This window comes from Nuphar pumila, chromosome 11 (assembly GCF_984573655.1).
Source record: "Nuphar pumila chromosome 11, dmNupPumi1.hap1.1, whole genome shotgun sequence".
Taxonomy (NCBI): Eukaryota; Viridiplantae; Streptophyta; class Magnoliopsida; order Nymphaeales; family Nymphaeaceae; genus Nuphar; species Nuphar pumila.
Window position 1 is genome coordinate 59,136 of NC_143259.1, and position 27,037 is coordinate 86,172.

The following is a 27,037-nucleotide window of genomic DNA, read 5'->3' on the forward strand; positions in this document are numbered from 1 at the left end:
CTTTTCTCATCCACATTGAGACTTTCTTTTGGAATGAGATTATTAGAAACAAGTTTTTCAATAAAATAACTCCCACAATGTCCTAATCGACTATGCCATAAGGAAGGCTTATTACATTCAGAAATACTAAAAACATTTGCTGAAGAGAAGGAACACGACTCTAATGAAGGCTTCGAATCCAGATGAATAGGGCGGATGGGATGACATAGAGCTTCTTTAAAGACATACATATTGCCTCGTCTCTTTCCTTCAGCGAATGTTTCCCTCATGCGAAGGTCCTTGACCTGCACAGAGAAGGGAGTGAATTCGACTGAAGCATGATTATCATCAACAAGCTTAGAAACAAAGACAATATTTTTCTTGATATTTGGAACATGAAGGACATTAGTAAGTTCAAGAGTAGAATGCGACATGGGAATGACAGATTTTCCAACATGAGAAACAAGATGATAGGATTCATCTCCAGTGACAATTTTACTTTTGCCAAAATAAAGGAAGCAAGTGGGGATTGACCCTTGTCCCTTAGTGTGAGTCAAGATATTTGGAGTGGGAAGCAATCTACGTCCTCTGTGTCCATTTCTCCCTTGCCCCCCTCGCCCTCGTCTCGACCATAAGTCACTCCTGTGGCAAAAACTTCTTGGGAATTTGCATGAGCATGTGTTTCTTCATAAAATCCCTTCAAAGTCATTTCATACTGAATCAATTTAGCTCACAACTCATCAACAATAGGAAGACACAATAGTGAAGTAACGATCATATTATAGTCGGGTCGTAATCCACTGAGAGTTTGTTGCACCATATCACTGTCACTCACGACACATCCTATAACTGCAAGTTGGTCTGTGATAGTCTTCATCTTGTTGAGATATTCCATGATGGTCATGAAATCTTTTCTCAGTTGCTGAAATTCCCTCTTGAGAAAAACCATCCTCGCCTGTGAAACTTGTGAATACGTCTGAACCAACTTCTCCCAAAGTTGCAGGGCTGTACAATTGTCGAGGATTGCAACAAGAACCTCTTGAGACAAGGTAGAAGTGATGTATGCAACTACTGATTGATCTTTCCTTTCCCAGTTGAGATATTCTGCATTTTTGACATACACAATTGAACTCACCCCTTTATCATCTTTCTCTTCTCTCGTAACAAATTCTAGCGGGACTGGAGTGGTTCCATCCAGGTGACCTAAGAGACCTTGGCTCCTTATAAAAGGTATGATTTGTCTCTTCCAAATCAAGAAGTTTGAGGTGGTTAACTTTTCTGAAACAAGTTGATTGAGGAAACTTGAAAAAAGACTCGATTGAGAATAATGAGAATCCATGGAGGAAAAGGAATTGAACAAGGATATTCGAGTGTTCACGGAGTGCCCAGTCTACTGTCAAAAAGGTTAGCTCGTCGCACCCTTTTTTTTTTAGCTGCGCAACCTTTGAGAAACTAGCAATTAGAGACTGTCAGATTCAAAAAGAGATCAGATCTGATTTTTCCCTTTCCTTTTTTTTATAAAATTGAGATTGATAGGAATTTCTCACACGTTGAACAAAAGTTGAAACTAATTGTGTTTTTAGATCTGGACAAAAACAGATGAAGATAACCTTGATAGACAACTGTTAATTGAGTACCAGTTGTGACAGTGAGAAGAAAATAGGCTGAAAGGAGGAGACACTTGGTAGAAATGAAAGCAAATTAAAAAAAAAATCTGCTGTCAAATATCATATCTGAACAACAAAAGTTTGATTCCAGTCCAGGTGGCAGAAGGATGCGCAAGGAGAAGTGCTCCAGATCTGGTGCAAAAGCAATCAGATCTGAATATGCTAGACGAATAAGAAAATGGGTTGACTTTAGGGTTTCATGCGAAACAATAGATTCACGTGAGACGAGATTTTTTTTTTTTGAGATTCACGATTCAGGTATTCACGCGAAACAATAGATTCACATGAGACAAGTTTTTTTTTTGAGATTCACGATTCACGTGATGACTTAGAGATTCACGTGAGATGTGAATCCTTCAGGAAAGAAACAAAAAGAGAGATGAAGAGAGATGAGGTAGATCGAAAGTGAAGAAAACGAGAGAAATGGAGAGATCTCAAACCTTGGTGGCACCTTTTGGAAGCCCCCTTCAAGCCCTAAGTGGATCTTTGCTCTGATACCATGTTAGAATCTCCTCTTGAGCCTGTGTTGAGAAAAGAGAAAGGAATAGAAGAAGGGTCTGCGGCTGTCACGATTTCAATCATGAAATCGTGACCTAAAGACTGTATTAATATGTTTGAGTGTACATTGTGGGTTCGGGTCTGGTATAATATCCAGACCCAGAATGAAAAAGAAGTATACAAAGCTATACATAAATGGACTCGGGTCTGGTATAAGATCCAGACCCGACTCGGGTCTGGTATAAGATCTAGACCCGAAACACACACACACTTTTTCACTGGCCTGTCAGGCCTGGGCATCTCGTTTAGGCCCATCCATTTGTTGGCTGGACATGGTATTTAAAAAGAACACTGACAAAAAAAACATATATTTAAACTTTTCAGTGGGCTGGCTGTCAGCCCAGCCGGACCAGTTTCAGTTGGGATGATATAGGGTCTGTCAGGCCCCAGTCGAACCCGGTTCGACTGGGCAAAACAGGGCCTGCCAGGCCCATCCGAACTCGGTTCGGCTGGGGCTGGGCCAGGTGTGATCATCGCAAAATTTTTCCTCTCTTGTGGTTTCTCTCTGTTCCTTCTATTTTCCTTTCTAACCTCTATTTCTCCTTTTTGAAGGAAAAAAATAAAAGACAGAAAAGAAGAGAGAAGAGAAAAGAAAAGAAGAGAAAGAGAAACTCTTTTGCGGGGTCTAACTTGACCTTAATTTTGAAGATATTTAAGAAAATAACTCGCCTTCATTTTGAAAATATTGCGGGAAAAATTGGGAGATGGGGCTTGCTCGTCGGTACGAGGTTCGACCGTTCCTGGCGCCTTTACCAGGGGTAATCGAACCAAGGGTCGAATCTATGCCTTTTTGCTTTGCCTAAATATTATCTAAGAATTTATCCTAAATATAAAATGCACAGAGAATCATGCTTGTGCAATGTAATTGCAAAAACGTATGCTTTTGAGAAAACATTTTTTTGGAAATCTGAGATTTTTCAAGTGAAAATGTGATGATGGAATGAAGAAATGATTTCTGAGTAGTTTAAATTTAACTTAGAACTTGAGATAAATCAGGAAAGATATGTGAAGTTCTAAGCTTTTTTGAAATAATTAGAGTGGGGAAATAAACCTTGGTTTTGAAAAGAGTGATTTGAAGCTGAGATAAAGGAAAGAGAAGTGAAGTTCTAAAGTCAGAAATGGACTTTGATTTTGAATTTTAAACTTGGATTTAAGGGAGGAAATGAATATTTGTGATGGAATTGAATTCTAGATTCGGAGTTTTGAGATCAGAACGAGATTTGAGAAATCCAAATAGAATTGAGAAATGGAATTGCTTTTTGGAATTTTGGGAATCAAGATAAACTTGGATTTGAAATCTGGCATCCTAAATGGATTTGGACCCGAAGTCTGAGATCCAAGAGGAAGTTGAATTCTGGATTTTAGAAATTAAAATGGGATTGAATCTGAAGTCTAAGATCCGAGATGGAATTGAATTCTGGATCCTAAATGAAATTTGGATCTGAAGTCTGAGATCCAAGATGGAATTAGGATCTGGATCCTAAAAATGAATTTTGGATCTGAAGTTTGAGATCCAAGAGTGGAAATTGCATTGGGAAATCTGGATCCAAGTTGGGATTGGGTTCTAACTTTGGATTTCGGATTTTGAAAGTCCAAATGGGACTTTTGAATATGGGTCTGGGTTTTGAAAACCCAGATTGAATCTAAAACTTTAGGAAAAATCGAATTTTGAGACTTCAGAATCAATCTCAAACTTTGATTTTGAATTGAGAAGCATTTTGAATATAAAGAATAATTTTGAATTTTAAATCAGAATATGAATCAGAAAACTTCAAAGTTGAATTGAACTTCGAAGTTTGAATTTTGATTAGGAAATTGAAATTTTGAATATAAGATGATTTTGAAATTTCAAAGTCAAATTGGACTTTGAAATTGAATTTTGAATCTTGGAATGGGATAGAATTGAATTTTAAATAAGAATTGATCTGAGAAAATGACGAAAATACTCAAAATCACTTAGAGTTTTTGAAAGGAAAATTTGAAAATATGATGCAATTCTATCCTAAATGATGAATGAAAAAGAATTTTGAAAACCTTATTTCATTCTTTAAGTGAATTAAGAATAATATTGAAGATGTAATACATCCCTGACTATGGTCATTGAATGTATTATATAATAATCACATTTAAATTCAAGTGAAGAATAAAATACATTTTTGGTGCTTTTATAGAGTTTTAAAATAAAATTAATTCTCAATATATCCTGACTATGGCCATTGATATATGTATTGAATCAATTTTAAACTAAACTCTGATAAAAGAGGAAAATATTTAAAGAAAATATGATGAATTTTGAAAAGGATCCAGTGTGGATCCAATGTTATTCCATAAAAGATGAAAATCCTAAGTTTTGTTTACATCCTGACTATGGCCATTGATGTAAATCATCAACTTAGGATTAATCACCTTTTATAAAATGGTGCACGTGCCATTCGTGGTCCCATTTGTGAAATTTTTGAGAAATAAGATGAAAAATGATATGAAACAGATAATTTATATGCTCATATATTCTATCTAGAACTCGAAATGTAAAGAATTCTCATTAATAGCTAGCTTATTACAATGAGAATTGACATGATAGAATCCTAATCTTAAGGGAAAATCAACATTTTCCAGAGATTCCTGCAAAAACAGTTGGTTAGTATGAAAGTAGAAGAGAATATCACCTTGATTTCAAAGATGCAAAATGAGATGCTCATATGCCACGATTTTTATGATTCAAGATGTGAGAAGTGATATATATGTACCTACATACATATATATACACATTACATATGACATACAGGCAACATAGGTGGATCAGAGTGATGTTGATGGTGTACATTAATGTCATAGAGTATGGGATGTATATAGGTAGCTATAGCAGAAAATGGATGCAGAAAGATAAGTGTTGTGGTTAGATGTAATAAGGTAATGAAAATGGTGACATGTACAGCTGTATGTTCCTAAGTGAGCAAGTACCGAGACAAATGTTACATAGCAGGAATAATGAGTGACACCTACACCATGTTGGGGCTGACAGGTGAAAAGATGAAGACAGTAAAAAAAATGTTTTACCTGGCATCCAGACAACAGGTCGGAAAGAATTTATAGCAGTAATACCACTAAATTTTCTTTTCTGCAGCCGCAGGAGGTTTGCAATGAGCAAATCGGTTTCTCTTTATCTCCCCTGATGATCTGATGTCACCTTTCAATTTTGGATCATCTAAGGTGTTAATTTACTGTTTGCTGTATTCCCAGAAACCCGAGTTAAATGTTGTCAAAATGCACGGCAACAGGCAAAGTAGTAATGATAACAAAAAAAAAAAATAACATCCCTCCACAAACGATCAATACAGGCCATGCCTTTCCGATATCAACCATATATCATTTCAGGACAGTTGATAGAGAGTTGATCATGCTGTGAAACAGATTTCTCCATTTCAGTCTTCTCATTGATATCTATTCCACCCATCTACTGCCTCAAGGATTCATTTGAAGTATTTATAAGCTGTCAGCTTCAGAAAACATCAATATTAAGGAATGTAACAGGGTAACATGGAGTGCTGGAACTGGATCTAACAGTGCTGGAACTGGATCTAACAGGAAATTCTGTGAAATGAAGATAGAGAGAGTGCACCATGTCAATCGATATGCAATGATCATATCTAACGAGATGCTGTGGCAGGTGTAGTGAATAGTGTTGAGATGGCATGCTAAAAACACTATTGCTGTGAAAACTGTATGAGCATGATGATATAATGCAGTGGTTGTGACATGGAAATGCAAAACCCAGATGAGTATGCCAACAGACGACTAATTAATGGATTATGTAGGTGTAGTAAGACATGAATGAACTGCAATGTGATGAAAGGTGTGGTGGTGGAGATTACTCAGAACTTACAGAGAGATCTAAATAAAGCTTCATGGTGCAACAAGAACATATTTTACAGTAAATAGAGGAAACAAAATCTGCTAATTATACTTCAGTTGAGAGGAAACAATACTAACCTTTTATGTCATGACCTATCACTTGGAATTTTGCAGAGATGAGCTGTTGTACCTGTCCTTAACCACTTCTCATTTCAACCTCTTCATGTCCATCCAGCTAAATGATTGTCCCCAACGCTGCTGTAGAGAGTTTTGTAGGTGTTTCCAGCAGAATCAAGGCCATCAGTTCCCTCACAGATCGTGTGGCTTATTCTGACCATCTCAACAATACCACTTGCGTTGTCACTAACAGGACCATAAGCATCAACGGCAAAAAAAACCAGTGGCAATTGGTCTGAGTATTCCAAGGGCAACCATTGCAGTCTCGTACATAGCAGCAAGGCTAAAACTCACAAAGATGCTCATAGCAATAGCAAAAATTGGGATAATGACAGACTTGTATCCCAAAGGCAAGGCCAAAAATAACATTTGTTGCAGCTCTGGTCCTGCAAAAATCTGCAACATCTTGCACAGGACTATACACATTGCTGGTGTAATATTCAGTTACAAATCCAATAACAAGACCAGACCATAAATCGATGGCAACACATAAGAAAAGTTACCAATTCCTCACAATCTCCTGAATTCCGAAACTGAAAATTGTGGAGGTTAATCCAATGCATCACATACTAAAGTATCCTGTTCTTACATTGATTTAAAAAAAAAAAGTAAATTAAATAGCAAAGCTAGATGAAGTTAATCTAAGTAAGTGGATATATCAAAGTGACAAACATATCCAATCAATAATACTTAGAAATCCCATGGATGGCAGGAAAACATATGCCAAAGGAGGGGAAAAGGATTAATGACAGAATGACGAACTTATGTTGCTAAAATACAAGGGCACAAGTTAATGCTGATGGATGTTATGGGGATAACACAGACAAGTATATGCACAGGAATACAATTAACGTAAGTGAAAAAGAAAAAAAAAAGGTGCCGTGGGTGCATATGGTTAATTGCTGTAATAGGTATCAACTGGAGCAGGAACTTAAGGAAATGAGTCCATTCAAGCATTCCACGCTAAGTTTCAGCAAATATCTGATGATATCCCATAGCAAATGTAGCAAGGGTGAAAACTGCACAGGTTTCAAGAATTATGATAATGAAGTCAGAGACCAGCAGCAGGTTGTCAACTTCCTAATGGCACTCTATCATGAGTTTGTCAATGTCGGTAATAACATCATCGTCCTTTCCCCTACCTTAGTTTAGACATTAGCAAAGTTGTTGGCAGAAGACACTAAGATCAAGTTTCTCAGCTCACAGTCTATAAAGGAGGCAGTACTTGCAGTAGCCCGACAGACGAGAGGTAGAGGAGGTGGTATATCTGGAGGCACCAACAATTGTCTGACATCTCCAGGCTTCTTGCAGATATAACAATAGGAATTTCTCTGCCTTGATTATTTACAATGAGAGGTGTGTTAGGCAATGGCAATAGACCACAACCTCCCTAGTTTCCTCCATGGCCTCTACCACCCCGTTGGCCACCTCTTCCTCTTCCACGAAATACTCCATAAGCAAGAACCTCATGTGAGTCCCTTGAACCAGTAGAAGACTCTTCAGCCACACAGTTTAGAGACATTTCATAATGAAGCAGTTTCCCTTTAAGATCATCAAAAGAGGAAGGTAACTCTATTTAAAATGTAAAAAATTGTAACATATATATATATTTATTAATAATATTATATTATATTATTATTATATATTTTTTAGTATAGTTTTTATTTTTTTTATTTTATTCTTTTTATATATCTAGTTCAATGTGAACTAAATATATAATCTAGTCAAGTTTTAACAAGAACTTGACTAAGTTGTAGCCGTTGGACTCTATTCCAACTGCTACAATAAGAGCCGCTCTTTTTGGGAGAGCTCAAAGTAAGCTCTCCCCATTCCAATCCTTTTGTATAAATAGGGGTGAACCCCTCCATTGTAAAATACTTGAATGCTTCTTGAGCATTTTTTTATTATCAATAAAGATTTATTTATTTATTGTTGTGATCTTCCTTTTATACCCTTTTATGGGTTTGCTTGAAGTGTCTTTATAAACATTCTTTTGGTGGATTCAAGTGCATTTGTGGAAGACCACCATTTCATTACATGGTATCCGAGCCGTGAAGATCGTAAATCTTGAAGAGCTTCTGCCTCGTTTTCCGTGCCTCACTTGCAAAAGGTGTTTCATCACTTTGTTCTTGGCTCAAGAAGATTCACTGAAGAAAGAAGGCTATTGAGGAACCTCTTTTACTACAAAAATTTGTATTTCATCATCTCTCTTATTCTATTTTCTCCTCTTTTCTCTTTCTCTTCTCTCATCTAATTCTTTCTCACCCTTGTAAATATGGATGACAATAATAAGATCACCACCATGTTAAGATATATATATATATATATATATATATATATATATATATATATATATATCAGCATATATATCTTTGTGTAAACCGGGTATTTCGGTCATTTCCTGTAATAGGCGTCAGCCCATTAGGGGCTGACTAACGTTCTTTTTTGTTTTTTAATTTCTGCTTTTTCAGCTGAAGGTTCAGCTTTATCAGTGATGGGACAGCTCCAACTAGCTGTTGGAGCTGCCCCCTCTTGGCCATTTGCTTTATAAAAAGGCCTTGAAGGCCATTGTAATTCTTATCTCTTGGAGAGTTTCTCCACTCAATAATATTTATATTTTGACCCTTGTGTGGGTGGTTTGTATTATTCAATCAAGTATTCTACTTGATTGAAGTGTGTTCTTGTTTGTCTATAAGCGACGTCCTTGGGTTTAGCTCATTTCATTACATGGTATCAGAGCTTTGGTGCTCCAAAAGCAATCTTTTAAGAGAGAGATCTTGATAATATCAAGAGGATCGTGTGCTTGACGAGTACAACAAATTGCGGATTGTTGCATCGGAAAGCGCACCATCTTTCAAGCAATTATGTATTACATTCATTTCCTATCTCTTCTCTTTTTTCGCTCTTTATCTCTTTTCTCCTCATTGTAAAAGAATGGAGAATGAAAGAGAAGTAATAGTCTCCATTACCGTACGCTTAAATGATACAAACTATGTGATGTGGGCATCCATAGTAAAACACAAAATATGAAAAAAGAGACTATGGGGTTTGGTGGATGGCTTCTAAAAGGAACCTAAACCCATTCTTACTAAAATTGAGAATGGAAAAGAAGTTTCCCTTCAAGGAGAGGAAATGGCTAAAGTCATTTTCGATTATGAAAAAAGATGGAAAGAATGGAGGATGGGTCATTCTAAGATTATTGGAAGGCTCATTAATAGTGTGGATATTCATAAATGTTTCAGCTTAGCGAAATTTGATTTCGCTAGTGATGCATGAAAATATCTTAAAGACATGTATAGTCTTAAAGATATTGCCCACATATACAATGTTCAAAATAAGGTGAGAACAATGACTCAAAGAGAGATAAGTATTAGAGAATATTACAATGCACTCTCTTCTTTGTGATGAATTGGCTCCTCTTAACCCAAAATGACATTGTCCTCAAAATGTAGAACTCTGTGAAAACCAAATTAAAATGAAGCATTTCTACCAATTTATGAATGAGCTTAGGCTTGAATTTGAGGGAACTAAGTTGGCTCTCCTTCATAGAGGAGTTGTGCCATCCATAGTCAAAATTCTTGAGGAATTGGCTATGAAAGAAAATAGATTAAAGAAGTCATCCACATCAAAGGATGAAGAAACCGTGCTTGCTATGTCAAAGCCCGGTAATCACAAAAACCCCAACAACTATGAAAAGAGCGACAAAAGGAGTGATCATGGGTACAAAAGGGTGGTAAAATCATATGCAACCATTGTTATGAATCGGGACACATCAAACCCTTTTGTCCAAAAAGAAAGAAAGAAGATCACTGAGATGATAAGAGAGTTACTTTCGTTGAAATAAGTGATGTAGACGACTCCAAATTCATCGGCTCACTATCCTTGGCTCAACTAATGGAGGCGCTACAACCAATGTTCAAAACTCAAGCCTCTTCCTTCTTGGGGGTGGCCGTATCCACAAATGGTGACCCTGGTAAGACTTTTTGGATCTTAGATTCTGGTGCTTCTTTTCATATGACTCCAAATGAGTCCATATTATGTGAATGTCACTTTAACCCAAAAAACTGATGTTTCAACCGTCGATGGAACATCCTTAAAAATTAAAAGTCTTGAGATTTTTTAAAAACAACCAAACTTTCACATACCAAATATTAGAGTTGTGCCAAAATTAAATTTGAATCTTTTATCCGTTTTACAAATTGCGGACCATGGTTGCGAAATATTATTTTCATCTAATGATTGTTTAATACAGGATCTCCACTCTGGGAAGCCGATTAGGCAAGGCCATAGAAGAGGAGATCTCTATGTGATGGACAATCTTTAGTTATCAAAACAATCTTTTTGTAATTTTGTGAAAAAGAAAGATATAGAAAATTGGTACAACAGACTAGGACATCCTAGTGTATTCAAATTATAGTTGTTTTCATTTCTTACTAGTTATAAAGAAAAGGATTTGGTTTATGAAGATTGTATTCTTGGAAAATGAAGACTTTACCCTTTGAGCAAAGACACTTTATATCCAAAAATTCATTTGAATTAGTACATTCGGACGTATGGGGACCGACTCCAGTTGTATCCAAAGGCGGGGTATCATACTATGTTGTGTTTGTAGATGACTATAGTAGACATTCTTGGATCTTTTTTCTTAAGCAAAAGACAGAAGTATTTGATTCCTTTAAAATTTTTTATTACTATGTAAAGACTCAATTCAAAACCAAAATTCAAATTTTTAGATCCGACTCCAGGGGGAATTTGTATCAAAAGAATTAAAAAAAAATCTTGATTTAAATGGGATTATTCATCAAAAATCTTGCCCATACATTCTTCAACAAAATGGACTAGCTGAAAGAAAGCATAGACATATTGTTGAGACCACTAGAATACTCCTTATATCAAGACATGTTCCAAATATGTTTTGGGCCGAAGCTGCTCTTACGACAGTCTATTTAATAAATAAAATGCTCTAAAAAAATATTGAAAATATATCCCCTATTGAAAAATTGTTTGAAAAATCTCACGATTATAAAAGGTTAAGAGTCTTTGAATATAAATGTTTTATTCTTACCCATAAGAATGACAAACATTTCCCAAAAGCAATCCCTTGTGTCTTTTTAGGCTATGCCGAAAATCAAAAGGGATATAGATGTTATGACATAGAAAGGAACAAATTATATGTTTCACGAAATGTTACTTTTCTTGAAAATGAAAATGGTTTTTGCAAAGAAAAGATCCAAGAGAACAAGTCACGGTAATCCACCAATACCATCCACATTGCATACTCATAAAACTCACTTACCACCTCTAATATCCACCAAGAAAAGTCCTCAAATCTCTCTTGATACAATGCATTGTCCACCCAAATCACTTCTGATAGTCTTAATAATAAAAAATTACCAAAAACATACATGATTTGAGAGAGAAACATCCGATAAGGATGGATTGCTCAGATTTCCCAAAACAAAACTTATTCCTCACGATATTCAGAAAATATGAGAAAAATCCTAGAAATTTCAAATCTCACCTGATTTTTGCAATTCTTGATTCATTGGGTTCCTAAAATCAAGCTCTAACCGATCATAACCTTTATCTCCTCAAATCTCTTTGATTGTACTGAGGTGTTGATGCCATCCAACAAAGAACACACAAACCAAGGGAGGCAATCTGCAGACCAGGATGAAGCCTTCCTCTGTTCAGAACTCACTCTCTCAATCTCCTTTTGCTTAGATATGGCTCTGATACCATATCAAGACAAGAGCAAGAAAAAAGAAGGGAGCATAGAGAGACAATCTCAAAGAAAGCTTCATTCAAATAAGAAGAGAAATAACTACATCAATATAAGGGGTCGGCCCCTCTTTCTAACACATTCTGAAAAGAAAGACAAAATGACAAAAGTGCTACCCCTATAAATAATGAAATATACAAAGAGGGGGTAAAACACAAGTAAAGCAATACACTATGATGCATTTCTCAACACTTGCATTGTGTTTTTCTGTAGTGTACATATTTTTAGGATTTTGGATGATTGTCAGCAGTATTTTTCATTTGAAACAAATGTGTCTAATGAGTATTAGGTCCCTAGTGAATAAAGTGGCTCTATTATCACGCTTTAGAACTACATGTGGTTTGTACACAAATTTCTCTCATCCTTTTTTGTAACTTTTTCTTCTCTGCATGTACTTCCTTTTTCTCCTCTCTCTTCATGGAACAAGGAACTATATGTACATGAACACACACATGCACTCATAGATACATTTATTATGTATATATGTACATATGAACACATGCATGCATGTATATGTGTGTATAGGGCTGTCAAGGGGTCAGGTTTGTATTGGGTACCCGGCCCGACCTGAACCCGAATTTCTGTGCATGGGCATAAAAAACACCAACCCGAATAATATTGGGGTCGAACCTGAACCCAACCTGAACAGTATGCAGGCTGGGTTTGGGTCATGATTTTTGCCGGGTACCCAACCCGACCTAGCTTTTTTGCCAGGTACCTGACCCAACCAGAGTATTTTATATGTATTTTTAATAAAAATAAATTTCTGAAATTATGCGGGTCCAGGTCTGGTATTTCATTGCTGTGACCCAACAAAACCCGAACCGGAACCAGAACCAGAACCCAAGAATTTGTTATTTGGGCGGGTTTGGCTATAACCTAATGGGTCGGGTACCTGACCTGTTGACAGCCCTATGTGTGTATACAGAAAAAGGGAAAGAATTAAATTAGGTTGGATTTTAGAGTTGGATGATTGGCTGATGTGGACTGAAGCTGTGATGGATTGGGTGAATTGGAGGATTTGGTGGGCTCCTGTTTAAACTTGTGTGCATTTGATTTGGGAGATAGGACCTAGGTGATTGAATACAAGTGTGCTTGATCTAGGAGCCCATGTGGGGCAGATTTAGATCACTGGATAAAATCAAAATGCATCAAATCAGGTTTCTGTTTGTTCCATTCAATGATAGAGTGCCTAGAACCATAGGTGATCATTTAGAGGATCTGCCGGATATATCAGAAAAAGTTGAATCTGCAATGTTATTGTGTTTCTCAATCAGAACTCAGACAAATTATTTAAATCCACTTACATACTTATACGGGATCCTTGCCAAGTTTGAGTAGACATATTTTAAATGGAAGCAACTGAGCCTGTTCATCAAGGATTCAAGATATGACGCAATAATTTATGCTCTTGATATAATATGCAATGATTGACACTCATAGAACGTAAGGCGATTGTTTGAATCATATCATGCATAAAGGCAACACTGTTGGTTCTGATCTTTAACATCTCTCACAATTGGGCTGAAGATTATTACCAAGACTGGGTAGCATCCTTTGTACAACATTAGCATGTATAAAAGATAGCCATGTATTACAAAAATAACTTTACATGATTATGAATGGAAATGGAGCAACTTCAGCAAGCCAATAACAATATCGGAGATGGATTACAAGGGAGGTCATATATCTAGATGAGAACAAAAATTCAAGATTCGGCATTTCCAATCTCACTCCAAAGTTCCAAACTGAAAAAATAAGGCAATAAGTGATCTGCAACTTGCATCCAGGTCAAGCTCAATCTGGTATAGACTCGAGGAGATACCAAGACCAAACTCCTATTAGTGGCTCATTTTAGGTCCCTTTCTGCTCTTTTTTTTTTCCTTCATGACGATTTAAATAACTGATGATTACCTGAACATTTGTCTGGAAGAACCAGCAAAATTTGATTTGTTATTTACATTTAGTACATTTATGCATTTCATTTCATATAAAAAATCCATGGATTTTTTGGAAAAAATTCTACCTCTTCTTTTTCCAGAAAGTTTCATGATTACTGTATGTATTGTATGTCATTCTCTCACATTCCATTGTATTTTGCCTCTTAATTTCAGGCACATGTGTACAGAGCAGGGCCAGATAAATGTGCTGCTTTTCTTGCTAATGTGGGCACCCAATCTGATCAGATTGTAAATTTCAATGGAAATTCCTATCATTTACCATCTTGGTCTGTCATCATCCTACCAGACTGCAAGAATGTGGCGTTTAACAGTGCAAAGGTTTGGTTTGGCACTTCTCATTAAACCATTGCAACTCATGTGAGAAATGAGATTGCTTATCTAGAGTTATACCAGTAGTCATTGCTATGTAAGCTATCATATTTTGTACATTGTTGCATCAGATATGTGTAACATGCATGATTTATGTGATCAACAGCCACAACCAGTAATACTTGTGAAAATTGTATAGACTAACCAGTGGTAAAATGCTTTTCGGATGTAATGTTGTAGAGATGACAGCATGCAAGAATATCTATGCAATAGGATGGATGAGTTATGCTGATAAAAAGGAAAAACCACCTTCCATGAAAAAAGAGTACAAAGGTAGATGACAGTCATATTAGAATGGTTCATCCCTGTAGAAGGGTAACAGGCTGGTCATGGTATTTAGATACAAGAGATGGAATGTCACGTGTACAAGACAACATGTAATGGAAAAAGTGAGCAAGGTAACAACGCAATAATAGAACATCTCAAAAGCCAGGTTTCCAGTAAGCTTCTGCCTACTATCTTGAAAACAACTTCCAGATCTTAGTTTGACACAGTGAATGGTAAAGAGAAATAAGCAAATATCTGCATGCTCAAAAGTATAAGTTTAGATTGCTATGTCAAGTGAAGTTGTCTCTTATACAGGACGTTGGAAATGTGAATATGAATAGTAGTATATATCAGATTTACTGGAAGCTTCTTAGATAGGTGGGAAGCTCACTTCCCGGAAACTCGCTTCAAAAACGCGATACTCCTTGCTTCCGAAACTTGATGAGAACCTCGATTCCCCCACGCTTCTCCTATGCTTTCCACACGCTACATCTATTCTTCTTATATGTTCTCTTAACTTTTCATGTTTTTTATGTGTTTTCTCTCAATCTTCTCACTCACTTCCATGTGCTTTCTCTAGATTGGTAGTCATCATTTTTAGATTTTGTTAAAAATTTAATTCTTACACTAAAAAATCATGAAATTTAATATTGGTCATTTTAATTTTAATTTTTATTTGTGTTTCATTTTGATTCTCATTCAATTCTTATATTTCTTTTTTTTATTCCTCGATTCCCGCTTCCTATACATTTTAAAATGCATCGCTTCTCGCTTCTGCTTCCCGTATTGTTTCCCGCTTCCGCTTCCTAGTCTAGCAAACTTGGTATATATAGCTCGGGAGAAACAGGATCTAACCAGGAAGGAGCTTCTCAAGTATAACAATGTTCACATAAAGATCACATGCATTGGATGCGAAGAGGTTACAATAGCATCCTGAATCTTCATAGTTTAATAGCATCTCTCTGCTGTTTACCTCACAGAAAAGAAAAAGGGAAAACTGACCAGTAAAGGCCATGCAGTGACAAAATGAAGAGACCATCAAAGGACAATTCTGACCAAAACAAGATTCTGATCCATATTTATACCTTAATTGAATAACTATGTGTTGGATAATATTTGAATGATGAACACTGCTTATATCTGAATGACAAATATGCTCCGGATTGTCAGTGGCAGTAAAAGATTGATTGGAAACCTTCTATTATTGCAGTTTCTAATATTTGATGTCTATATTCTAAATTGCTCAAATGGGTACAGCCGCGTGCTTCCTAATAATAATGGTACTCGGTTCCCAGAAAGGAAGTTGACATTTTATTGCTTTTTATGATAGATAGACCTGGGAGGAAATAAATAATGTATTAGTTTTAGATCTGACCTTACTTTTATGTTTGAATGGCAACAGATAAATTCACAGGTTGCACGTTTTGAGATGACACCAATTGAACCTACGTTTGAACCTGTGAGCTCAGATGATTCTTCTGCACCATTTCTGTCAACATGGAGTTGGATATTTGAGCCAGTTGGCATTTCCAAAAGCAATATATTTAAAAGATATGGTCTGCTGGAACAAATTAATACAGCAGCTGATCTTAGTGATTACTTATGGTATTCTTTGAGGTAAGGAAAGAGTCTATTTTGATGAACATATTATGCTACAGTCCTTTGTGATCTAATTCTGGATCAATTCCTCTGGCTTCTTGCAGCCTTGACATTATAGGAAATGAGCCTTTCCTTGTAAATGGAACTCAGGCCGTGCTTCATATTGCATCTCTAGGGCATGTCCTTCATGTCTTTATTAATGGAAATCTTGTCGGTAGGTAGACCATTATAAGCTCATGTAGTGATTGCATTTCTTTTCTCAGTTGTTTAGTTTTAGGCATCAATTCCATTTTTACATTGATTTTTTTTAAAATAGTCATAAATATTACTTTTTGAATTTTCTCAGGAATTATATTTCATGACGTTTTAGATATATTTTCTTTCTTTAGAAAATACCAGGAAAGTCTTCTTCATTTAAGAACAAATAGAAATAAAAATATAAAAACTAAAGGAACATGCATGTCTGTATGTGTATATGCAATATATATGCATGTACTTATTCATACATACTTGAAGCATTCCTGAAACATGATTTTTCAATAATTGCATATTTATTTATTTGTACTCACATGACAGTTAAATATGTAGATCAGCCACTGACCCGACAAAATTGAACCAAACCATCACTGGCTAATTCAAACCACATTATGGTATGCGTGTTTTGATTTCTTATTTATTATGAGATGCTTAGACCAAAATCTTTGTGGCATGGTCCTTTTGTTAACGTGCATCAGGTTTCTGCTCCATTATCTTCACATGCTACTTAAATGAATTTGTCAACCTTATTGCTCATTCTGCTATCACCTCTGCTTTGAGCTACCATACATCAAAACATTTTTCTCTTTCATTACATTCAGCCCTCAAGAGAACACTGAACTCTAGGGGTAGAAAACAATATTATGAACTTCTATTTGCACACAGTAGCCGACTCATCTTATACTAGGATTGTTATTGCAAATTAGAAGAGTACCCCATTCGGAGTTTTCTTGTAACTAGGAATATACTATTGTAATACCAGTCATGCCTATGATGTAATTCATCAAGCCCTTGAACTGGCCCAATGGCTCAATTTTTTTTATATAAAATACAATTATCCAGATTCCGAAGTTGAAGAGATATGTGTACATTTTCTTCATTGTGCATGTGTCTGAGAAAGCTATTTCTGTTTAATGATTGAATGCCATTCTTATGTTAACAATTGAATTTCTTCTAGGTAGTGGAACAGGCAACAGTGGAAATGCAAAGGTCATGTTGGAGGCTTCTGTGATATTAAATCCTGGAAACAACATTATTGATCTCCTAAGTGTCACGGTTGGCTTGCAGGTTTGAACTTTACCTGACCTGATCTTTGCTTGTTTAGCAGCCAGTCACATTTTCTTCACTACTACTGAAACTTGAAATCTGGAAGCTATACATCTTTAGTTTATTGCAATCATGTTAATTTTACAATTATTAAGTTTTATTTAAGATACCTTTTGTTTATTTCTTCCTTTCTTGAAGTTAAAATGTCCTATTTATTGCACATGGAAGTTGTATTAGACCATGGATGGACTTTGACCAGTATTGCTTATAATATATTTGTTACAATCTGATTATGTGCAATCTAGTTTGAAAGTCATAGATGCAAGTTGTATCCACTCAACCTGACCTCATAGATGTGTTCAACATGTTTTTCTTGTTAGCAATCACACCCTTGATTATGTTTTTTCAATGTAAAACCAGGTCTTCTTGAGTTATGAAAGTTTGGTACATTGTAGGCCGTCTATTTTTGAAGCCCTTGAAAATTGTACTTACATGTTGCAAATACATTATCCAAAATATGTTTCCTACTAAACAAACCATGTAGATCACATTTATGGGGTTTGATCCAATGTTGCCAAACTAGGAAGCGGAAGCGGGAAACAATCTGGGAAGTGGAAGCGAGAAGCGAGGCATTTTGAAATTTATAGGAAGCAGGAAGCGAACTATCAATTTGAAAGCGAAATATAAATAAAAATTTAAGCAATATGGTAACTGAATAGGAATCAAACAAGAAGCAAATAAAACCTAAAATAAAATTGATTATTCTTATATTTCATGATTTTTTAGTAAGAGTTAATTTTTTTTTTAAAATCTAACAATGATGGTTACCAATTTAGAGAAAGTACATGGGAAGTGAGTGAAAGCGTGATAGAAAATATATGAAAAGAAACCTGAGAAAAACATATAGGAAACATATACCATGTGTGTGGGAAGCATAGAAGAAGCGTGGGGGAATCGAGATTTCCATGAAGTTTCGGAAGCAAGGAGTATTGCGACCATATCCCCATGTTCGTGATCGTATCCATGTGGTATAGCATACAAGAGAGAGGGAAAGGGAAAGATTGGAAGAAAGTTTTAAAGCAAAGAGCTCAGGGAAAGATTTGGAAAAGAAGGTAAAAGGACAAAAAACATTGTCAGGAGAAGGATACTCAAAAAGCAGTTGATTCAATGGGGACTTACCTCTTGATCCTGCTCTGATACCATATCAAATAAACCTTGCCTTAGGAAACTCCCACAAGAAGGTAAAAGAGAAGTAGGGTGATAGTTTCCTTAGGACGTCCCTTATATATTGAAGCCTCCATAAGATGAATAATGTAAGTACTCATCATTAGCACACGTGTTACAATGATAACATATAACTCATTTAATTAAGCACAATGACAAAAACATCCTTACTATACACACCTATTCTCATCACACACACCAGTGATGTGTGAGTCAAGCGAATCTTAGGTGAGTTTTGGTAAGAACCTGGCCAGTCTACTGGGTTGACTCGATTCAGTGTTTATTAGCTGGGTTTTTAAGCTATGTTACCACTTTTGATTTCGGTTCATTTGTAAATTGGCTATGGATGTTTCCCACGGAACGCCTCTGATAGTATACTGTTGGATTTTACAAAATTTCCCAAGTAGAGGTAGAAATTCTTCCTTCTTTCAGTTTTCTGTTTCATCAACATGGATGACGTTCTCTTTAAATATCTTAATACTTGGGTTAGTCTTTACTGCCATGGGCTTGTCTTGCATATATAATCATGCCTAATATTTACTGACATGAAGTAATCTAGGAAGTACACACACCTCTTTATCTGTTTATTCATTCATTAATCTTACAATGAGGGTTGTTACTTGATGTTATACCTGCAGAATTATGGTCCCTTTTTTGATAAAACGGGTGCAGGCATTACTGGTCCTGTTGCATTTATGGGCATCCAGAATAGCATCATTGATCTTTCAGCAAAGCAGTGGACATACCAGGTTACTCGCTTCCATATACGTTATTAGTTGTTTCAATCAGTCAAATCTTTTGTGCGTTAGACAAAGGGAAAACTGTGAAAAGAAAAACTTATATATATATATATATATAATGTGTGTGAAAATATTTGGTACTAATGAAGTTATGGAACTATTGGGCTATAAATCATAGGTGCAAGCTTTATCAACTCAATCTAACCACATGTGTTCAACATGGTTACTAACTTTTGGCACATTGTGGACTGTTGATTTTTGAATCCCTTTAAAAACCTGCTTACCTGTCATAATCATGACATTCTAAACATGTTTCCTACTAAACAAACAATGTAGATCACAGCTGTAATATTTGATCTACAAAAATTTTAAAATATTTGGTACTAATGAAGTTATGGAACTATTGGGCTATAAATCATAGGTGCAAGCTTTATCAACTCAATCTAATCCAGAGTTACCAGTCGAGGAAGCGGGAGCGGGAAGCGATACGGGAAGCGGGAGCGGGAGCGGGAAGCGAGGCACTTTAAAAAATTTAGGAAGCGGGGAAGCGTGGGACCACTTAGAAGAAAATTCCGAACCGTCTCGGAAACGACCTAGGAAGCGAACCGGAAGCGACCTAGGAAGCGAACCGGAAGCAAGGGGAAGCGAAAAAATGAAAAAAATGGGGAAGCGAGGGGGAAGCGTGGGGGAAACGTGGGGGAAGCGTGGGGGAAACGTGGGGGAAACGTGGGGGAAGCGTGAGGGAAGCGCGCTTCCCATTTATGGGAAGCGCGTTTCCCATAAAAGGGGGACGCGCTTCCCATAAAAGGGAAGCGCGCTTCCCAAAAAAGGGGGACGCTTCCCCTCACGCTTCGGAAGCGCGACGTTTCGCGCTTCCGAAGCGCGCTTCGGGGAAGCGCGCTTCCCCTTTTGCCTAGGCGCTTCCGGTAACTCTGATCTAATCACATACATGTGTTCAACATGGTTTGTTTGCTAAGGATCAATCCTTGGATCATGTTTTTTTTGACTTAGAACAATGAGCTTTTGAGGTATGAACTTTTGGCACATTGTTGACTGTTGATTTTCGAATCCCTTTAAAATCCTGCTTACCTGTCATAATCATGTCATTCAAAGCATGTTTCCTACTAAACAAACCATGTAGATCGCATCTGTAATATTTGATCTACAAAAATTGTAAAATTTCAAAGAAAGTAATGATTTCTACTCAACAGTACTGTACCTTTATTAGTACCAAATATTTACCTATATATATCAATTAAAATTTGCTACAGTCATTTGTATTTTCAAATGACCTAATAAATGGGGCGGAACCGCCTTGTTGGCTTTTACTCTCATGTCTAACACCATAGATGTGATCTACAGGTTTTGTTTAGTGGGAACTGGCTTTTGGATCGCCGGAATCTGACCTGTATACCAGTTTTTCTGGCGATAAAAAAATCAACGGTTATGAAGGCACCAATTTTTTCTGACTCATAAAAACATGTTTTTTTCATCAAAGGAACATAATCAAAGAGTTAGATTGTGTCAAAACATCTACAGGGTTAGATAGTGTCAAAATAGCACATCATGAGATTCAAACTAGATTGTAGGTACAATAGTTTGTATCATATATATATATATATATATATATATATATATATATATATATATATATATATATATATATATATATATATATATATATATAGGTTAAATTTTTGCTACCCTCATGGGTAAGAAACCCCTAGTAAAAAACTTTTTATTTTTAACTTTTTAATAATTTTTTGCACATCTGACCCTGCAGATGTGATCTACATGTTTAGGTTAGCGGAGATCGATAATAGGATCATGTCGTTCCAATGCTTATGTAACATTTTGCAGGGATTGAAAAATTAGCAGCTTACAATGTACTGAATTTTCAATCCTTAAAAAAGCTTATTTTTAAGTTGAAAAAGTATGACCCAAGGGTTAATTCCTACTATTTGACCGTGTTGAACCGGGTTAGATTTGGTCAAAACAACCTTCTGCTATGAGTTCTAAATTTCTAATACCAAATACTTTCCACATGTATATCTATATCTTTGGGAACAATGATCTATGCCATCTCAACTTTCATTTGGCTTGGGCAGGTTGGACTGAAAGGTGAAGAGCTGGGTTTGTACGGGAATTCTGAGACGAGCGATGCACAGTGGACTTCGGCTTCGGACCTGCCTAAAAATCAACCAATGATATGGTACAAGGTAGGTCAAGTTAAAACCAAAATTGTCTGCTATGTGCATTGACATGGTAGCATTAATTTTCTTTGGTTCACCTCTTGTTGCATGGGTTATTAAGAAGCTGTATGCGTCAAACTTCGAAGTATCATATGTTTGAGGAGACGGACAAAAATAAAGACATGAGTTGTACATTTTGCAGGCAAATTTCAATGCTCCAGGTGGGAACGACCCGGTTGCACTGGATCTCGGAGGGCTGGGAAAGGGCGAAGCATGGGTGAATGGGCAAAGCATTGGTCGTTATTGGCCCAGCTATATTTCTCCCCAGGGTGGTTGCTCTAATTCATGTAACTATAGAGGAACTTACAGTTCAAACAAGTGTCTCAAGAATTGTGGAATGCCCTCTCAGAGACTGTAAGGACCGGAATTAGCTTAAGATACTTCATCTATACGATGCATTCTGATGTTTCATGTTAACAGATACCACTTGCCTCGTTCGTGGATCATGCCAACGGCCAACACGCTGGTGTTGTTTGAGGAGGTGGGAGGGGATCCTACTAAGATATCATTCGTAAGCAAGACTCTGGGAAGCTTGTGCGCCCATGTATCAGAATCACACCCACCCCCAGTTGATGCATGGAAATCCGGCCCAGGAAGTGAAAGGAAATCAGGACCGGAGCTCCGCTTGGAATGCCCATCACCAAATCAAGTCATATCTGTAATCAAATTTGCAAGTTTTGGTACCCCCCAAGGGACATGTGGAAGCTTCAGCCGTGGCTGGTGCAGTAGCAGAGGCGCTCTTGACGTTGTCAGTAAGGTGCATCCAACACCTCTCTCTCTCTCTCTCTCTCTCTCTCTCTCTCTCTCTCTCTCTCTCTCATGTTGAAACATGACATTTGCAGGCCTGTACTGGATTGAGGAGTTGTAAGGTCGGTGTTTCAAGTAAGACGCTGGGGGATCCATGTAGAGGAGTGGTTAAGAGCCTTGCCGTGGAAGTTCAGTGCTCGCAGCCAAATTAACTAATGTCTAGTTGAAGCTGCAGTCAGAAGTTGCTTGACAAAGAAATGTATAGATGAATCTTGCGGAAAAGGTTGACATTGTATGGGGTCACGTCCATTGATTTGTAAGCTACATGTGGTTGATGATGCAACTTACAGTCGTTCCTGAAAGTGTTAAACTAGGGCTGGGACATGAGATGAGCCCCTTGGTTCAGCTTGTGTTCGCCTCATAAATAGCTCATTTGAACTCATAAAATAGGTTTTGCAAAACACGTTCTGCTCGTCTCAGCTCATACAGACTTGTCAAGCAGTAATAAGTATATTTTATATGAAAATTGACAGTACTGTACATAAAAAAGGATACGGGTCGCAACCCGTGCCCAAATTCGTAAATGCTCGATTTCTTTAGGACCTTTTTATCCTTTGCATGTATCAGTACACTATCTTGGTATGCAAACTCTTACTAAAATGTAGACGCACGAATTACAATTTTTTTGTAAAATTAACAACGTTTGCATAACCAAATTGCAAACCTCGTGTAATTGAAGTATGTGCAACTTCGTAAATAGTGTATATATAGTACAATATTTGCGAGATAGTGTACAAACTTTTTTCAGTAACTGATTTTCAAGGAGATTTGCAAATATGTGGTGATATGCAGTTCATTTTTTATTTGCGAAATAACGTGCAAACTTTTTTTTTGGATCTTTATAAGGGGATTTGCATGTATGTGCAATCTGCACATATAATTTTCGTATGCTTGCTAAATCATGTATATAATTGCTTATTTTATTTTATTTTATTTTTCTTTGTTTCTTTAAAGAACTCAAACCTTTTTTCATTTAGAACCTTCAACATTTTCTCTCTCTTTTTGTGGTGATTCTCATAAATTGTTTTTTTTTGCATTCAGATGAGATTCTTGAATCCTTCTCATTGACTTTCCTGGTTATGTCGAAAGATGAGTTTTATACAAAAGATATATGCGCATATTGTTTTACTTTATTGTATTTTTTGTAAATATGAGCATTTAATAGCTCCTTATGTATTTGTGTTTGGTTGTTGTTGTGTATGTTTTTTGTGTTTTATTTAATATTTGTTATCGGATTTGCAATTTAGGGGTTTATATATATATATAAAGCGAGAGAGAGAGAGAGAGAGAGAGAGAGAGAGAGAGAGAGAGAGAGAGAGAGAGAGAACTGAACATATTAGGCCACATTTCTTGTTCTGTTCCGTTTTAAGTATTTTATGATAGATCTGAATCGTTAAATGTGTTTAGCATGCTCGATTTAGTAGGAATCAACTCTTGAATCATATTTTTTTGAGTTGAAAAAATGGGTACCTTCATAGCCATTGATTTTGCATAACCAAAAAAGCCTGCATATAGGTCAAATTTTGGCGATCTAAAAGTCGGTTCCCACTAAACAAAACCTATAGATCACATCTATGGTCTAATTAAAACTATGATTTTAGAAGGGGCCTAAGGGACACATTACTCTCTCTCTCTCTCTCATGTATATATATATATATTTGTTTGTGTTGGAGATGATTTATCTTTGTTTACTAGTGTTTTGTATTGATGTAATAGAGCTAGGATTGATTATGCATAAGCATTGAATATGAGTTAGGGGGTTATTGTGGGTAGTTGGTTTTCAGAGTAGTTGTTATAAGTAGTTATGTTAATTAAATGTATGAAATGTATATAGATGAACTTTTTCTCACATGTTATTTTTATTAAATGAATGATATGTTGTGTAGTTGGTGTATGCAATTAATGTTGACATCTGAAAAGGTTAAAATATACTATCGTAGCATTGATCACTTACTTAGAGATTTATAGTGGTCTCCAAAAATAATAGTTCGCGTAAAATCGGATATGCAGAAGAATCAATGATCCTCAGTATAGATGTTCTTCAAAATTAGATGGCTAACATATATTGATACATGTCTTAGAGGATGATGATGTATAATCGATATTATTTATTGGTGACGTTTACTTAGTTGCTCACAAAGTTAAAGAAGAAGTTGCTTTTAGGGTTAAGCAATAAGCAATTGAAAGTGATGTACGTACAAGAAGCAGTTGATAAATGGAATGATGAGAATTATGTGAAGAATGTGTATTTATCTCAAGCACCATCTATCAAGCTTAGTCATTTGGCGAACATCTAATTGTCTCAAATAGTGAACGATATTGATGTCCTAAACATTGAACTCAGGCACACAAAGGGCATGCAGTTGCCCAAATCAATTAAAAATATAGATGTTCGATGTATAGAAAATGAAGAACTTTTATAAATAATTGATGTTGTACATGATCATATGATCACTGTAGAGGATGTTGAACCACGTAGGCAAACAATGTCAATAATCTTTATCGCAGTAATGTGGATCACATCCAACCTTTCAGAGTAGATAACAAATCTAGGTATAAGTTGTTGGACTTTATAATTTATGCTTAAGATATAGGTGTGATGGCGGATGTTATATTTTTATGGTTAATCTTGAAAGTTAAAAATGCTGAAATATTGCATGCATGGAAGCAAAAAAAGTAATAAATATGATGAATTTTGATTTAGTTTATACAATAAAATAATTAATTAATAATAGCAGCGATGATATAGACAATGGAGAATCAAATGATATCGATGATGGTGATTATACCATGTTTATTGAGCCAGGCTCAGAAACAATAAGAGAGGAGTAAGACACTCATGACATGAGATAAATAATGACGGGTGTAAATGATGCACAAATGATAATTGAGAAATCAAACACTTGGTATGTTGTACGAGAATTTGTTGAGCAGTATAACTTTTAATGTTTTTATACTAACAAGATGTGGTTGAAAAATTTATTGTTCAATGGATTCTCATACAATGAAGAGCCATTAAAAATCATTAAAGTTGGGACATCTCAGTTGTATGATGAGTTGCATAACAAAAACCTTAATGATTATGAATATTTTTAATGGCTAACAATAGGTTTGAACGATCGAGAATTTGCTTTCGGCAAAAGGTTTAATAATCTTTATCACTGTCATAAGATTTTTGAAGATCATGTGATCAGGAATAACTATAAAGAAAAATTCGTGAAGAGTTGCTATAACCGTTATTATCATATGTACAAGAAAGAACATGCATATTATAGTTGATTGCCCATAGAAGATCTATTACACAAAAGTGCATTCAGGTGTTATTCATAAATACATGCACGATAACCCGAAGATGACTCCAAGAGAAATTATGAATGAGCAATCGCTAGGAAGGTGTGGAGGTTACTTACAAACAAACATGGCGTGGGCAGGCATGAACGAGGGAGGCATTATATAGTTTATTCGAAGAGTCCTTGATGATTTTTTTCCACCTATTTGTATCATTTGATAAAGGTTAATCGATGATTGCTATGGTACATTCAGATCGATAAAAAAAGATTGATTTAAGTACATATTTTTATCCTTTATTCCATGCATCAATGGGTTTTGAAAGAATGTCTTCCAATTTTTATAGTAGATGAAACATTCCTAAAAGAAATATACATGGGTATATTGTTATTAGCCCATAGTATTAATCTTTATGATGAGATGTTTGCAGTTGTAGATAAGAAGTCGAAGAATTAATGAGCATAATTTTTAAGGCATGTGAAAGAACATTTTACTGTCTTTGACAAATATAAGGAGAGATTACAGTTTATAATTATCTCATATAGGCATGAAGGTATAAAATATGTTGTCACACACACATAACCTACATGTCATGTTGGATATTGCATGAAGCACTTGACGAATAATTTTTTTAAGAAATTTGGTTCACCACTCAATGCACTTTCGTGGAGTGAAGCTCGAGTAGTCACGAGATAACAATGCACTTATTTTTTTTTTTAAATCTGAAAGCAAGACTTAATCATATATAATTATATTGCCACTGATGTGAAACATGAACATTGGCTAACAGTCACTTTCCAGTAAAAAGATATGGGTGTTTAACATTTAATATAGCATAGAGCTTTTATTCGTGGATTTTCACCATATGTGACAAGCTCCTAATTCTTTTTATTGAAAAGCTCTATCTCATGTTGATGAAATTTTTTGAGAAAAGAAAGAATATCAGGCAAAACTATGGTGTTTGATGTCAAAGAAAATATAAAGACATTTAAGAGAAAGGCACAACAATTGTATGTACAAGTAGTGTATTACAATCAACATCGATGTGAAGCCTGCGACCGATCTCACAGTTATAATATTGATCTTGATAAGTAGTTATGTTCTTGTGAAGAGTGTCGGGTTAGCAGGATTCCATGCAATCACATGCATTTTGTATGATGACAAGCTACCAGATAATTATTGTGATAAGTTCTTCACAGTTAAATCGTATCAA

The 27,037-nt window shown here is 35.9% G+C and overlaps 1 protein-coding gene across 6 annotated transcripts in view; it reads left to right on the forward strand.

The window, feature by feature from the left end:
• BGAL8 (beta-galactosidase 8) overlaps positions 1–27,037 on the forward strand; it is a 44,852-nt gene that overhangs the window by 13,145 nt on the left and 4,670 nt on the right. For 3 of the 6 annotated variants that reach the window (XR_016426062.1, XR_016426061.1, XM_089981135.1), the window contains exons 11-14: positions 14,130–14,294; positions 16,015–16,229; positions 16,316–16,425; positions 17,425–17,534. Coding sequence is in view for 4 of the 6 variants with exons in the window: in XM_089981135.1 (XP_089837261.1) it covers positions 14,130–14,294; positions 16,015–16,229; positions 16,316–16,425; positions 17,425–17,534 (600 nt within the window). In the remaining 2 variants the exon portion in view is untranslated. Of the gene's footprint in view, positions 1–14,129; positions 14,295–16,014; positions 16,230–16,315; positions 16,426–17,424; positions 17,535–19,375; positions 19,487–21,585; positions 21,697–21,871; positions 22,088–22,149; positions 22,487–22,571; positions 23,123–23,577; positions 23,724–27,037 lie in introns of those variants that run through there. The other 3 variants (XM_089981132.1, XM_089981133.1, XM_089981136.1) reach the window with 3 other exon arrangements.